General features: G+C 39.5%; 1 protein-coding gene across 1 annotated transcript in view; it reads left to right on the top strand.

The window, feature by feature from the left end:
* Positions 1-13,765, top strand: part of plcb3 (phospholipase C, beta 3 (phosphatidylinositol-specific)) — a 55,555-nt gene extending 41,790 nt beyond the window's left edge. The window contains exons 19-34 of the mRNA XM_044183344.1: positions 221-345; positions 831-985; positions 1,072-1,233; positions 1,365-1,464; positions 1,653-1,757; positions 2,658-2,752; positions 2,967-3,108; positions 3,745-3,786; positions 3,988-4,097; positions 4,294-4,403; positions 4,755-4,914; positions 5,065-5,141; positions 5,450-5,539; positions 6,377-6,434; positions 6,848-6,934; positions 8,057-13,765. Coding sequence (XP_044039279.1) covers positions 221-345; positions 831-985; positions 1,072-1,233; positions 1,365-1,464; positions 1,653-1,757; positions 2,658-2,752; positions 2,967-3,108; positions 3,745-3,786; positions 3,988-4,097; positions 4,294-4,403; positions 4,755-4,914; positions 5,065-5,141; positions 5,450-5,539; positions 6,377-6,434; positions 6,848-6,934; positions 8,057-8,374 — 1,936 coding nt within the window. The 3' untranslated portion in view covers positions 8,375-13,765. The remainder of the gene's footprint in view (positions 1-220; positions 346-830; positions 986-1,071; positions 1,234-1,364; positions 1,465-1,652; positions 1,758-2,657; positions 2,753-2,966; positions 3,109-3,744; positions 3,787-3,987; positions 4,098-4,293; positions 4,404-4,754; positions 4,915-5,064; positions 5,142-5,449; positions 5,540-6,376; positions 6,435-6,847; positions 6,935-8,056) is intronic.
* Positions 13,766-14,978: the final 1,213 nt, after the last annotated feature.

Here is a 14,978-nt window from a genome sequence, read left to right as displayed (position 1 = left end):
TTGGTGTGTTCAAATGCCTCTTTTGTGTTTGAACTCTTCATCAGGATGGGAAGTAGTGACGGAGGAAAAGCCTTAAAAAAATTTGACCTTTAAAGCTATAATAAAATAAAAAGTGATGTTTGCCTTTTATCTGCTGCAATTTACAACATGTAACAAATGGTCATGCACATACTGTATATGCCACATATGCAATGCTTGGTTCTTAACAGCACTCCTCCAGGTACAATAAGAATCAGCTGAGCCGAATCTACCCTAAAGGAACAAGGGTTGATAGCTCCAACTACATGCCTCAGCTCTTCTGGAATGTCGGCTGCCAGATGGTGGCGCTAAACTTCCAGACCCTCGGTAAGTTCTGCTTTTTCAGCCTCAGATGTACAAAGTATCCACTCAACCTTTGTAACTCTTAAAAAATTGCTTTAAGCCTTTAAGAAGTATAAATTGTGCACATTTACAAAAAGTAATTGTATTTTTTTGCAGCATGTAATTACTCATTTCCACTCTAAGAGCAGTTCCTAACAAGTTTAATAGGACATTATACCAAACATGTCTGTGTTGGGATTCATGTCTTTTTAACACATATTTTCTTTTGTCTGCATTTTTATTCTGCTAATTTATCATTTTAGAACTATCACACGCTATGTAGGCATGTTTAGCCAATTTTCTGTTTCCTTATTGTTTCATCTTTAACTGGCAGATACTGTGGCATAGATGATAATTTAAAGAGTCTCCTCAGCCTTATAAATAATTCAAGACTCAGGGAGGTCAAGTTAAAGCATCTCAGTCTTCATCCCACTAAATCCCCCCCCCATCTATCAATTCCTCTCTGTCAGACCTCCCTATGCAGCTGAACATGGGTGTGTTTGAGTACAACGGCGGCAGCGGCTACCTGCTGAAACCTGAGTTCATGAGAAGGACGGACAAACACTTTGACCCTTTTACAGAAAACATAGTGGATGGGATAGTCGCCAATACTGTCAAAATTAGGGTAAGGACAAAACGTGTCATCAGTTGGACATTCGATTTCTTTGTAAGAGTTGTTATAATAAACATCTATAATTTAACATCAACCAGGTGATCTCAGGCCAGTTCCTGACAGATAAAAAGGTGGGCGTGTACGTGGAAGTGGACATATTTGGACTTCCTGCTGATACAAAGAGGAAGTACAGAACCAAAACGTCCAATGGGAACTCGCTGGATCCCGTGTGGGATGACGAAATGTTTGTGTTTAATAAGGTAACTCATGCACACATACCAGAATTCAGATGTCTTTCAAATCTTACTCTCACCCTTCGTTGTCTGTCATTTGTTAACTCTTTCATACTCTCTAAACTTCTCCCATGGCATCAACACCCCTCTCTCTCCAGGTGGTCCTCCCTACGCTGGCCTCTCTGAGGATAGCGGTGTTTGAAGAAAACGGCAAGTTCGTTGGACACCGGATCCTCCCTGTGTCGGCCATTAGACCTGGTCAGTTGTCACACTCAGACACAAATGAACACTCTCTCTTACTGTCAAGCATTTAAACAAAGTCCTCCACTGATGTACTGTATGTCTGCATTCAGTGGAAATGTTGTGCTACTGTACCTTTTACTGTCCAGCACCAATGGACAGTAGTCATTTATTTGTTTCTTTCTTCCCTTCTTCCTTCCTTCTAGGCTACCACTACATCAACCTGAAGAATGAGCTAAACCAGCCTCTCCTCCTGCCCTCTCTGCTGGTTTACACTGAAGCTCAGGACTACATCCCTAATGAACATCAGGGTAAGAACACATAAACAACAGCACTTTGCAGCTTTGCACCACACAACCAACTTGAGCCACTTGACTTACTTTAAACTTACCACCATAAAGCAATAGTTTGGCAATTTGAGAAATACCATTACTTTTAGCTAACTATTTGAAAAATGTATCCATGAGTTTTTGCTAATGTTGACTTCTCTGCTCACTTTCTAACTAGTTTTCATTCAGTTCACACAGGGCTTTAAAGGAATACTTTGACATTTTGTGAAATGCACTTTTCACTTTCTTGCCCAGCGTTAGATGAGAAGATTAAAATGTTGTATCTACTTTGTTTAAAGGTCCAGTGTGTAGGATTTAGTGACATTTAGCGGTGACATTGCAGAATGCAACCATTTGAATACTGCTTGCCTCAACCTCCCCTTCCAAGCGTATAGGAGAAACTACGGTGGCCGTGAAAATCGCCAACGGCCCTATATAGAGCCAGTGGTTGGTTTGTTAAATCTTCCAATCCATGTGCTAAGCTAAGCTAACCAGCCGCTGGGTCTAGCTTCATATTTAGTGTACAGACATGAGAGTGGTATCAATCTTTTCATCTAACTCAGCATGAAAGTGAGTAAGCGTGTTTGCCAAAACGCCAAACTATTCCTTTTAAGACAATTTGAGACTTTAATTTTAACCCGGTAAGCCCCGGAATCATTTTCATCATAAGGCCTTAGTCTCAGCAATGTAAAAAAGTTTTGAAAGAGAAATGTTCAAATAGCAATAAATAATAAAGTACCTTGACTTGCAATTTGCTTGAAGACTTGACTTGGACTTATCATAGCTCTTGTCCAGAATATATGAACTTGTTAATATCCATCCATGACATTAAGACACTCTTTGTCTTGTTTTTTGTGTGTGTGTGTGTGTGTGTATTCGCAGAGTACGCAGAGGCTCTGACCAACCCCATTAAGCACATCAGTCAGTTGCACAAGAGAGAGACACAGCTGGCTGTTCTCCTAGAGGACAACAGTGAGGTAAGACACATCTGTGTAAGTAATAATAAAATAAACTAAAAGAAAAAAAATCTTGTTACTTTGCAGGGATGTCAGAACACGTGTGTGGTTGTAAAGACCCCCCCCAACTTTTTTTACCCCATGTAGTCAGTAGTAAGTCACTGTGTGATAGGCCTACAGATTGTGGACTCTCAACTCAATCACTTAAATTCATCTTTCGGTTGCTTTTGTCCAGCATGTCCCCATCCAGCCCAAAGAGAAAGAGACCAAGAAAGAGTATGACGTCAATTCGGGAGGTCGACCCCTCCCACCCTTCCACGCCCTCCCCCCCTGCTCATTGGATGAAGCCCCTGACATCATCAAATTACCTGCACCTGGTAGAGACATCCACAAACAATACATACACAGCCACAAATGTTGTCTTAATGTCTACATGTAACACATGTAAATACCCACACCATTTAATTTATCTTCACTTAAAGTTGTTCCGTTGTATCAGTCTGCCTACCTCCCATGTGTATTTGTTAGCCTACTACGAGTAGGTGTATTATATGCTAATGTTAGCTAATGTAATATGTCCATGTATGTGAATTCACTGCACAAATATCCATTGTGATCTATTGACAAGGTCTTTTCACTTGTTTCCAGGAATTTTCAACAAGTGAAACAATATTTTTTCACTGTTTTGTGAATATCACGCATCTCCCAAAATGTCAACTTTTCATGAATTAAAGCTTTTTGAAAATGTAACTTTTTAGTCAGTAGAAGAAAGGGAAATTTTATGAGCTCGCCCAATTTCATCCATTTATGAAAAATATTGTTCTTTTCAATACAAGGATAACTTATACAGTATGTCAAACTTACACTAAAGCTATGCATACTGTTCATTACATTGGGCACAATGAGTTTTCTGCTGTTTGTGTTAATTTTCTCATCGTCCATTTCACACATACTGTCTGTGTGTACTTCTCCTCCTGTATTTCCTTCTGTGTGTGTGTGTGTGTGTGTGTGTGTACAAAATCCGAAGCAAGACCTCATAGCCAGTGTTCTGGCAGGTAAGGTCATTCCACTGCATTCATTTCCGCTCAGAAATTAGTGAAATCATTTGTGTGTCACATAAAGCTGCGTATAGGATATAGATTTAATGGCCATTTTTTAAGTTGGACAAGCCAGGAGTGGCAAGTTGTCAGCAAGTTTTAAACTGGTAAATTACAGTGGTGATTGGCCATAATTCTAGATCTCTCTGTCTCTGTCAGACATCCAGGCCCAGTCTATAGAGGAGCTGAAGCAGCAGAAGAGCTATTTGAAGCTGCTAAAGAAACATAGCAAGGAAGTCAAAGAGCTGCGCAAGAAACACCTTAAGAAGGTACACACACACACACACAGAGACAGATGCCTAACAGAATGGAAACACTCCTATGTAAAACTATATGTATTTAATGTTTTACTCCACGTGTTTTTTTCAGCTCTACATAGAAACTGGATGATGAAAAGTCCAAATCACTTCCTTTTGCCTGTCTGCTACAAAACAGTAGTTTTTGCTTGTGTGTGTGTGTTGGTAGGTGTGGAATCTGAGTAAGGAGCAGAAGAGTCGGAGTAGCCAGATTCAATCTGACACCCAGAGGAGACGCAGTCAGATGGAGAAACACCTCAAACGTAGCATCAAGAAAAAGTAAGGATGGATGGATTTATGGGTTGTATAAAGGGAGAACAGTGGAGAAGATCTTAAGAAGTACCAGTAAATGAAGGAGGGAAGTCGGAACAGATATGATAAAATATCTGGATAGACTAATGATGTAAAGATAGGTGGATGGAAATCAGTGTGTTAACGGGTGGGTGATGGATGGTGGGGTAGGTGCAAAAGACTTGAGGAGAAGAAGAAGAAAAAGCAGATGATGAAGGGGAGAAGGTCTCTGTTTTACTTAAACTTGCACTTACAGTTGCAGCTGACTAAACCTGACCTCACTGCGTATGTTGTAATGTGTGTGTGTGTGTGTGTGTGTGTGTGTGTGTGTGTGTTCAGCGAGCCCCGGGAGCCAGTGCAGAGTGAGCTGACAGCGTTGGATCAGGAGATTGAGAAGCAGACGGTCCAGCTGAGGGAATGGCAGATGCAAGAACTGCTGATACTCCGACAGAAACTTTACTCACTGGAGAGAGAGAAGCAAAAAACACACCTGCAAGAGGTAACCACACACACACACACACACACACACACACACACACACACACCTATGTATGAAAAGCATCAATGCACACTTAAGCATACTCAAGGTGACACAATTGGAATAACACTGTATCCCTCCTGTGAATTCTTAAATATACATTGTTTTTAGGACTACCAGAAGTTAAAGGATACGGCTCATAAATGCCAAGAAGCTCAGCTTAAGAAGCTCTGGGAGACTTGTGAGAAGTAAGTGCGCCCCTTTTCACCTTTCACGACCGAACATTAAAAAAAAGTCATTGCCAGAGTGACTTTCTGCTTTTAGTTATTATTATGGTATAATTAAGTCTTAGTTTTTGCCATAATGCCATAGTGTTATATTGATTTTTAAAGTAGCTTTGTCCCTTTTTACAACATGTGACTTTGATTCCCAGATGTTGGATTCACCACAAGCATCTAGGTTTTTTACTAACATTCACAAAAATGTCATATTTCTCTACAAAACTTGTTATTTGTCTTTGTTCGGATGTAATGTTGGTATGTAATTGTGTCTGCAGGGAGAAGAAAGAGCTCCAGAAGATCCTGGACAGGAAGCGACAAAACAGCATCAGCGAAGCCAAGAGCCGCGACAAAGACAAGGCTGAAACGTAATAAACTTGTCTGTTATTTATCTGGAATTAGACATGTTTATTGGATATTTGAGCAGTCAGACCTTATTTTAATTCACAACAAAAACTTGTCTTTCATTCTTTTTATGCGTCTGCACAGGCGATAGCCGTGGCCGGGTTGTCCGTCCGTCCCTTTCTCGTGAATGCGATATCTCAGGAATGGCTTGAGGGAATTTTTGCAAATTTGGCACAAATTTCCACTTGTCCTTTTTTGGCCATTATTCAACACCATAACTCAGGAACAGAAGGCAAGATTGTGACCATATTTATCTGGTCGGACACTGAATAAGTGACAGTTTTGACTCAAAGGTCATTGTGACCTCTAAATGGGTTTTTAGCCATAATTTAAGAATGAATTGGCCGATTTCAGACTTCACACACATGTTGACTAGGACGACACACTGAGTAAACAATAACTAGCACAGTACGGGCTTTCCTCCTTCTTGTCCATTCTGCCTTTCGCTTCCTGCCTCATTCGGAATTCCGAGCGTCATCGGAATCACGTGACTGCAAACAACGTATTGGGTACTAGCTAATCGTGATCCTGTGAGTGAGTTTCACCTACTGATAATGTGTCTTCATTGGAATCATCAATATAGTGATAACTTCTATTTAGCCAAAAAATACACTTTATACCTTTGATTCAATTCCTTCCAAGTATTATTATCTACATTTATTATATGAGTCTGGACAGAGATGGAGGTAAACTTCAACTTGACTGGTTGGTGGAGGTGTACAACCGCGGGGTGGTAAATCTAGTCTTCTTTCTTTTATTTTCCTCACTCTTTCTCTTCGTCCTTCTATCTCTCTCTGTAGGGAACTGAATGAGATCAACAGGAAACATATTCAAGATTCTGTCGCTTTAATCCGCGGGGTAAGTACCCAGTCTAGCACACGTACACACACTTTTATCACCAACAATCCTTGAGAAGGGCCAGTTACCTGCTTTATAGTACATTTTTCTGCCATTGTCATCAACTTTTCTCCACTCTCTCATACATTATCTTAATTTCCCTTCCTCCCTTATCTTTTCACCTCCTAATCCACGTTGCCATCCTTCCTCCGCATCCTTATATATATATATTTTTTTTTACTGGTTTCTTCTAAAATCTTCAATTCTCCCCTCTTACACACTGCTTTTCATCCTGTATCTCCCTTCTATTTCCATTCCTACTTCCCCTGCATTACTCCTTTTTCCCACCTGACACCCCTCAAATCTTCCTTTCATTGTCCCTTTCCTTCCTTCTTTCCAAAATCTTCCTCCCTTCTTCTTTCCTCACACCCCAGCTGGAGGAGGCTCAGACCAGGAGACAGGAAAAATTGAAGCTGAAGCAGAAGGAGGTACTGCAACACATAGACGAGGAATTTCCACTGGTGAGCAAAAACACATCGACTCACACACACATTGAAGTGCTGTCATTTAACTGATTTAAGAGCAGAGGCAGTTTTGTTGTACTCCAGTCTACCGTCCAAAAGCAAAATGCGGTACCGTTGCACTTACTGCAATCTCTGTCACAGAGAAACAACCAACAAGACAGCTATAGTAACACAGCCATATCAAGTAAAAGCTAGCTGGCGAGCTGGCTACAGCTAGCCTTAGCTAAACCTAAAACTAAATTTACTTTTTACTATTTAAAATAATCAGCCAGCCTAAAAACTTTAAACCCTTTTCTTCATTTCTTCTATAGTTACTGCTCTCTGCTTTCAAAGGGCAGCAGTGTTCTTGTATATCTTGAAATTTTAATGTGCTGCTGCTCCAAAAGTAGTAAAAAACCAAACAAAATCTCCAGAATGTGAAGTCTTGAGGTTTTTAATATGACAATATCTACATTAAGTTTTAAAGGAATAGTTTGATATTTTGGAAAATAAGCTTTTTCACGTTCTTACTGACAGTGAGATGAGAAGACTGATACCACTCTTACCTCAAGAGTGGACGCGGTTAGCCTAGCTTACCATTAAGACTGGAAGCAGGGAGAAACAGCTAGCCTGGCTCTGTCCAAAATACACATATCAACACCTCTAACACGTATCTCGTTTGTTTAAACTGTACATAAACAGAAATGTAAAAATGATCATTTGTGGTTTTTGGGGCAATTAAGTGTCTCCCATGGTTGCCTGACGATGCCTCATGGTGACGAAATGAAAAATTTGGTTACAGCACTTAACTCCCCGTAAAACCACAGATTGCTATTTTTACATTTCTGCTTGTGTACGGATTAAATTAACAAGATACAATGTGTTAATTAGTGCTCTTTAGAGGTGTTAGTAGATATATTTTTTGAAACTTTAGAGTGAGTCAGGGTAGCTGTTTACGCCTTCTTCCAGTCTTTATGCTAAGCTAAGCTAATCACCTCCTGGTTCTAGCTACATACTTTTCGTACAGACATGAGAGTTGTATCAATTTTTTCACATAATGCTCGGCAAGAAAGCGAATTTCCCAAAAGCTCAAACTTTTACTTTAACACTTTTAATATTTTCCTGGTGATGCTTATCCAGCTCCAGTCTCAGTTGGAGAGGGAACTGGAGGAGGAGTATCAGCGACTACCGGAGGAAATCTGCAAGCACCTTCAGTTGGAACTCCAGAACAAAGGTCTCCGAAAGGACGCCCTGTTCTCGTCCTTGTCCAATCACAGCTGCCCAAGCCCCAGTTCTGGCTCAGGCCCGCCCTCCAACTGCTCCACGCCCTCTGACCCGTCAACGCCCAATCGGAGCACCTGGAACAGGAGCATGGACAATAGCACTGCCTCATTGGCCGATTCCACTTCCTCGTCCACCACTCCCGTCCTGTCAGAGGCGGAGATGTCGTTCAGTTAAAATTATTACTTGTAAAAAGGAAAATACATTCATTCAACTGGGGTCTATAATGATTATACTGCGGGATAGTAATGATATTAATTATTAACTAATTTTATTCCTTTTTTTATTACAGACTATTTTGTTCTTGTCTACAGAGCTATTTTATTTTTTATTTTGCTGTTTTTGTCAGATGACACATCATGCCTTTTGTTGGAAGATTTCATAATCAAACTTTTGACTTTTTTTACATTTTCTTGTCTGTATATCTTGCTTTTAATGTCATATCCTTTCATACCTTTTTCTTTGCATCATTTCCATTTTTGTCTGGTCAGTAAGCTTTGTTATGGTTTTGCAACGCCGCAAGCTTCATGTTCACACTGTTTTTGCTAAAAGCTTTCTGTTTGTAACAGCTTTAACCTATTTTTTTGACACTTTTTGAGCTTTAAACTGTGTCGAGAGAGGAGCAGGGTTAGGGCCTTTGGTCAGGGAAAATTAGTAACATACATACAGTTGGCCCAAGCTATTACCATAAAGGTAAGAAAAAGTAATTCTCAACAAATCTTTGACATTTTGTTTGTAGCAACATTTGTCCAATGTGATTGCTTCTTATTGGTATGTCCTACAAATAGATGAGGAACTATTTAAAACACAGCCTATGGAGATGTCTTAGTGCTGCAAAACTATGTCAAAAACCACACATCTTTTCTACTTAAAAATGATCAAGGTTAGAGATGTATTTTCCAGAATTGAGTATCAAGAGGGAATATGAAGGAAAAGAGGGCTACATTTTTAGCCTGATTTTTTAGACACTTAAAAAAAGGTTTTAAAAGCTTAAGTGTTAGCTGTAATGGCAGTAGCTGACCAGCAAGTGGTGCTGCAGCCTTAACTGTATATTTTAAATTGGTGGTTTTCCATTCATCCAGCCTGATTATCCTGTTATACTGTACCCCCAACACACACTCACTCACACAGCAGATTTGCAGCATCATTGGTCGTGATAAAGTCTCTGGCCTTTAACCTCCAATCAATATCAAGCCAAGGTTGCATGGGGGGCGGTCAGCAGACATCCATCTGGCGACAAGTGTGTGTGTGTGTGTGTGTGTGTGTGTGTGTGTGTGTGTGTGTTTGAGGGTAAAGAAGGGAGGATTTAAGTGATGTAACACTCACTTGCGCACGCACACACACACACACACACACACACACACAGAGGTTCAGAGGACAAAAGTCTCCAAAATCCTCTTCCCATCCAATCTACCCCCATTTGAAAAACAGCACACACACACACATAACATACAGTATGCTTACATAGTAATGCCACTGTAGGAAGCAGTCTTCAGATGATGACTTAAAACTGCACTATGACATTTTAATGTAACAATGCACTTGCAGAAGTCTGTTTTCTGCTGCTTTAATTTCACTGAAGCCTCAAAATTAAGAGTTACCTCTTATTGCCATTATCGTGTGTTGCTATGAAAAACTGTATGAAAAACAGTAGTTCAGTTCTCTTGTTTCCAGAATTGTCAGTGGACATAGGAAAAGCTTATGTAAATTTTCTTTTAGGGTGAATGTGCCATTTAAAATATCCCACACAGTTCCCTCAGTGTGTTGGATACTCCATTCAAGCCAACTACTGAATGTGGGATTGTGGTGCACAAACTAAACAGTACTTTAAGTTCAAATTCGGTGCTTCCTCGCTGTGTTTTTTTTTTTTTACAGCACAATGTTCGTGGTTGCTTTTTTCTTTCTTGTCTTGTCCACTTTGAGGGGTGATGATGGCACTCTGTGTATATGTATTCTGTGTATATGTTTTATGTGAATTTTACTACTGACCACAAGTGCTAAAGAGGGATGGAGGTGAGGAGAAGTCAAGGAAGGCTGAGGGAAGAAACTAGAGTGAATAAAATTTTTTACTTTTTCTCAAAGTTTTTAGATGAGATTCAGCGAGTCCCGTCTTGTCCTCTCCCACCTTCCTCCGTCAGTGAGCACTGGCTGCCTGTCTGTCTGATTATTCCCCCTCACACACAAAGCCTTTGTAAAATATCGTCTATTTAAATGAAATTTTAACAACTTTTTCTTTTGTGGTTATTTAAGTTTCGTTGGAAGTAAGTATCTGTATACATTCATTCAATTACCCATTTGCAAAGTGTAAAAGGTTTTCATATATCAAGCCCTCATTACAAATTCAGTATGTGCATCTTTAAGCATTTTAATGTGCCTGAAATCATCATGGAGCTCTGCTTTTTCCTACAACAGGGTTTTCAGGTTGGACACCATAAAGAAAGCAATTTGAAGCCAATAACAGTTATGAAATTATTGGTTTAACTTATGGGCCATTAGTAGGACAGCAACATCAACATACACCCGCTGGGGTCAGCACGAAATGAATACGCTGACCTTTTGATCTCTGATAATTTAACAGTCAGAGATTGCCAGTCTGTTCACCTCTTTTGTCCTGCACTCAGTGTGCCACACTGCACACAGTATGTAAATGTTTTTGCTCAGCTATCTCATTTTGGACACTAATGTATACAGTGTGAGTATTTATTTTATTCAGTGGAGACAGAGGTGAAACTGCCACCAGAATTCTCAAATCAAAAGGTTCATTTTCCCAAAAAGTCAATGCATTCCTCACAGGCTGTCTGCTTTTAGTGTCAAGGTGGTCCAAGCCATTCCAAGTCCAGTGGCAAATATTCAAAGGTACATTTGTAAGATTTTGACATTACCAGGTACTTAGAGGTTTTTTTCATTCTTATGTTTGAGCTGAAACATCCCATTTTAGTACAACCCCTTTCAGCTGAGACTCTTTTCATGTTTAAATGCACTTTTATCATTTTCTGTTTATGTTGCTTGTAAAAATCTTTTGTTGCTGTGACATGCACATCAATACAAACACTCAATGATTTTTACTTTTTGTGTAAACAGCAGTTTATTTTTATGAGGTTTAGTGTGAGTCGTTTGAGCACATTAAGACAATTACACAAAGGTTCTTTTTTTTAGATTTGGTACTATTTGCTTTTTTATACTGGATGTCAAAAGTCATCACATAAATGAGAATCAAACTTTTTTTAACCGCTTAAAACCTGTCAAAACCTGACTGAGGTAAGTTAAATCTTTAGAAATCTAACAAAAAGTTACATTGAACTCCAATGTAATAACTGCTTCTTAGAGTTTTATTCTCCTGGCTTCTGCTGGTATCTCTTCAGGCGGGTGGCCAGAGCTGTGAGTCTTTGTTTGGCAGTCTCCACTGCCTTCTTAGGTAGCCCCTTCTTCCTTGCACCTTTCTGTAACTTTGAGAGCTGACTGACTTCTCTCCATGTTGCCTTGATCTTGGCCTCCAGCCTTCTCCTCCATGGGGGATGATGCTGTTTATGGCTTATGGTTTTCATCTTGTAGCCAAGCATTTCTAGGCGTATATCAGCTCATTGGTCTCAGTTATGGTCTTAGTAGAGATAGTATGCAGTGCTGCATTCACATCTTGTAGCAGACATTCAGAGGGTACTTTGTCACTTAACCTTGGTAGTCGTGATCGTTGTAACTGGGGGTCCAGCTTAGTCATCTTCAATCTTAGTTCAGTCGCCCTTGTGTTAAGTGAGTCTGTGTCGTAAGGGCTTGTTATTGGGGCTTGGTACCCAATCTCGGAGTGTGGGGATGATGATGATGATGATGATGATGATATCTCCCCCCTGAACTGTCGTCCTGGCTCCCCTTTGCTGTAGCATGTTTGTTGTACCTCATCAATCTAAAGTTGTGATTGCAGTTGCCACTTGCAGATGTTAGAGCACTGAGCTAGGAGATGTTTCTTTGTCAGTGTAGATGTTGGGTTTTGAAGCATCCATATATCCCATAGCCACTGCATATACTGCATATTTCAGTAGCATTAAGAACTTTGCCTAAGGGTACAAGGGTCCACCTGGATACTGCCCCGCCCTGATTGGGAATTGAACCCCTTTGTGCACTTTGTGCTGGGAGATAAAGATGAAGTCTTTCTTGTTTAATTAGTCAAATATGGGTTCACGTTCACAAAGAACATGATTTTGGGAGTTTGACCGTATATGATTATATTATATGACAAGAATAGAGACTGGAAAGTAGTGATAAAATGTCAATGAGCTGCTTTAATACTGGATTGTTAGACAGACATAATTACTTAAAAATACGCAAAAGACCTAGAATTTGAAATTACTTAAAATGCCACGGTTCATTATTTTGTTTTATTTTCAAGCTGTTAATTAATATCAGACTTAAAGCTGCACTAATCCAATATTTTTATATTAACAATGGATCAAATGACTGTGTAATGTCAAAGGGGTTGCACATAGTGATGAACCCACAGAGAATTATCACACCACTCAGCGTTTCAGCATCTTTCAGGTTTTCATTTTTGGTTTAAGGCCCTCAACTTTATTTTTTTGGTCTAAATGCTCTCATTAAGTTTGTTTCCAGTCACAGCTGTTTTCACTGAAAAAGTTGAAATAAACTCACTATATGCTACCTGTCTTGACAAAGTTAGTAATTATCAGGTGACAAAGTGGAGTGTTTAGTAGCTAAAAAAGCCAGATCTTTTTCTCAGGAGTTGGAAACCAAAACAGAGCTAAAAGGAGAGCATTGGAGAACACTGGACTAACATAATGAGGAAAGACATTTGGATATCAGATTTTGAATCAGGATCTTTATTGACTTCCACTGTAAACCATGACACTAAAAAGGCTGGCATTAGTTCTCTCTCCTTCAGTACATGCTTAGATTTGGCCTGTGCTGCTTTGGCACACAGAAAAAGTAGAGAGAAGTGCAGTCAGTATGCTAGCGCCGTTAGCTAGTTTCCTTCCCACCAGAATGGAGCCTGCGGGTTGTTTCTTGTCAGCCGTGAGCTTTAACCTCTGTTATTTCGGTCCTGTTTATGATGATTATATCATTTAAACAGGCACACACAATATCATATTCTTGACACAAAAGCGGCAGCGTACCATTAGACACTATGCTCACTTCAGCAGTACACACACAAACGCTCCTTGACTTTACTCTTATTAGACATTTGGTGTGACTAGTCTCCCTCAGGCCCACCCTGAGGCCTCTGGCTGTCATGTCTTCTCTCCCTCTCTTTTTCTTCCTCTCTCCATTCCACTGTCCCATTTCCTCCCCTTCAGTTTCACCCAATAATGAGACCATCTTTTACTTTTGGACTAGTTGAAGTAATTAAAAGCAGCGGCCGTGTTTGTATACTTCAGATAGTGAAGAAGATATGTAGTGAGTTTTGTTGACACTGTATATGTAGTGTATATGATTGTTGGCTGTAAAGGGAATACTATACAATGATCCAGATGTAATATTATATTGTTCCTTCATAATTAATATAAGGTATATGACTGAACATTCAGTAATAAACTTAAAACTTCCTGTTGCGGAGCTGAACCTCGGCTGTTTTTTGTGTCTGTGTGTGTGTGATGAAGACAGTGTTTGTGCACCATCATAGACGGGTCTTTTCTGCTCTTTTTTCCCTCAAAACTTAAGATCGGTGCAACATTTTTATCTCTGCTTTTAGTTTCTTTGTCATGGATGTTCAGAGTGATCCCCCCGCCCCTGCATTTCAGGCTTTCTGGGCATTTTACTCCTATTCATTTGTAATGAAAAGTGTCTATTATTTAACACTTTTTGAGTTTATTGAATATGACAGACTTAGTTTTAAGGTACAGCTTTGCCTTCACACTCTCTTTAATTCAGAGACAGTTATTTGCAAAAAGTAGAGACCGAACTGTCAGGGAAACTGGCTTCAGCATCCTGCTTGCTCAAGTGCCATTGAGCAAGAAACTAGTTGTGTCTGCATTGTTTGAACTACACACTAATATGCAATAGCACTGTAGTATACAAATTTATTTTGTGAAAGGTTTGAGTAGGAAAACAATTGTACATCACATGAAACTTTCAGCACGGTTGTAGCCAGGGTTTTACAAATACTTGCCTAAACAATAATGAAATGTGTCAAACTTCTTCATTATTTAGATTTTTCATATTTTATTTATTAAGTTAGCGGTTCAGTATTACTACCGGCAATTTTATTTCAAATGATTTGTTCTTTCAAGGAAGTTCCCCTGGAAATCAATCAAAAAACACTCACCATGTATAAGTTTTTAGTATGAAGCTCTTGCTCCATACATGATTAAAACTGTGCCATGACATCATCATGTAAATGATCTGGTCAGAGGAGGTTTTCTAAATCATATGACAAGGAATGAAGCAGGAAGAGTAGCAGCTGGAGTCCATAAAATGAAATTAAAATGTATTTCTTTTTTCAGATGAATAGTTTCTTAATACTAATAATCAACTGTTTTTTAGCAGAGATCGACACAGCATAGAATACATTGCACTGTGCATACTGGATAGCATGCTCAAACAATACTGGATGTTGTATTCAATTCGTGCTTTAAAAATGTAGAGTACACTAATAGTTTAGACTCAGCTGCTGGATATATTAATAAATGCATTTATTTAATATAGTGTAGTGTTGAAGATATACAGTATGTGCGGAGTCTTGGGCGATTAGACCTCATCATGACGTCATCATTTTGCAGTAGTAGTCATGCCATTAGCTGTACAGGAATATCCCCCGTCTAGACACTGGTGGTGG

This window comes from Siniperca chuatsi, linkage group LG22 (assembly GCF_020085105.1).
Source record: "Siniperca chuatsi isolate FFG_IHB_CAS linkage group LG22, ASM2008510v1, whole genome shotgun sequence".
In the NCBI taxonomy this organism is placed as follows: domain Eukaryota; kingdom Metazoa; phylum Chordata; class Actinopteri; order Centrarchiformes; family Sinipercidae; genus Siniperca; species Siniperca chuatsi.
This window is presented reverse-complemented; position numbering and strand designations above follow the sequence as displayed.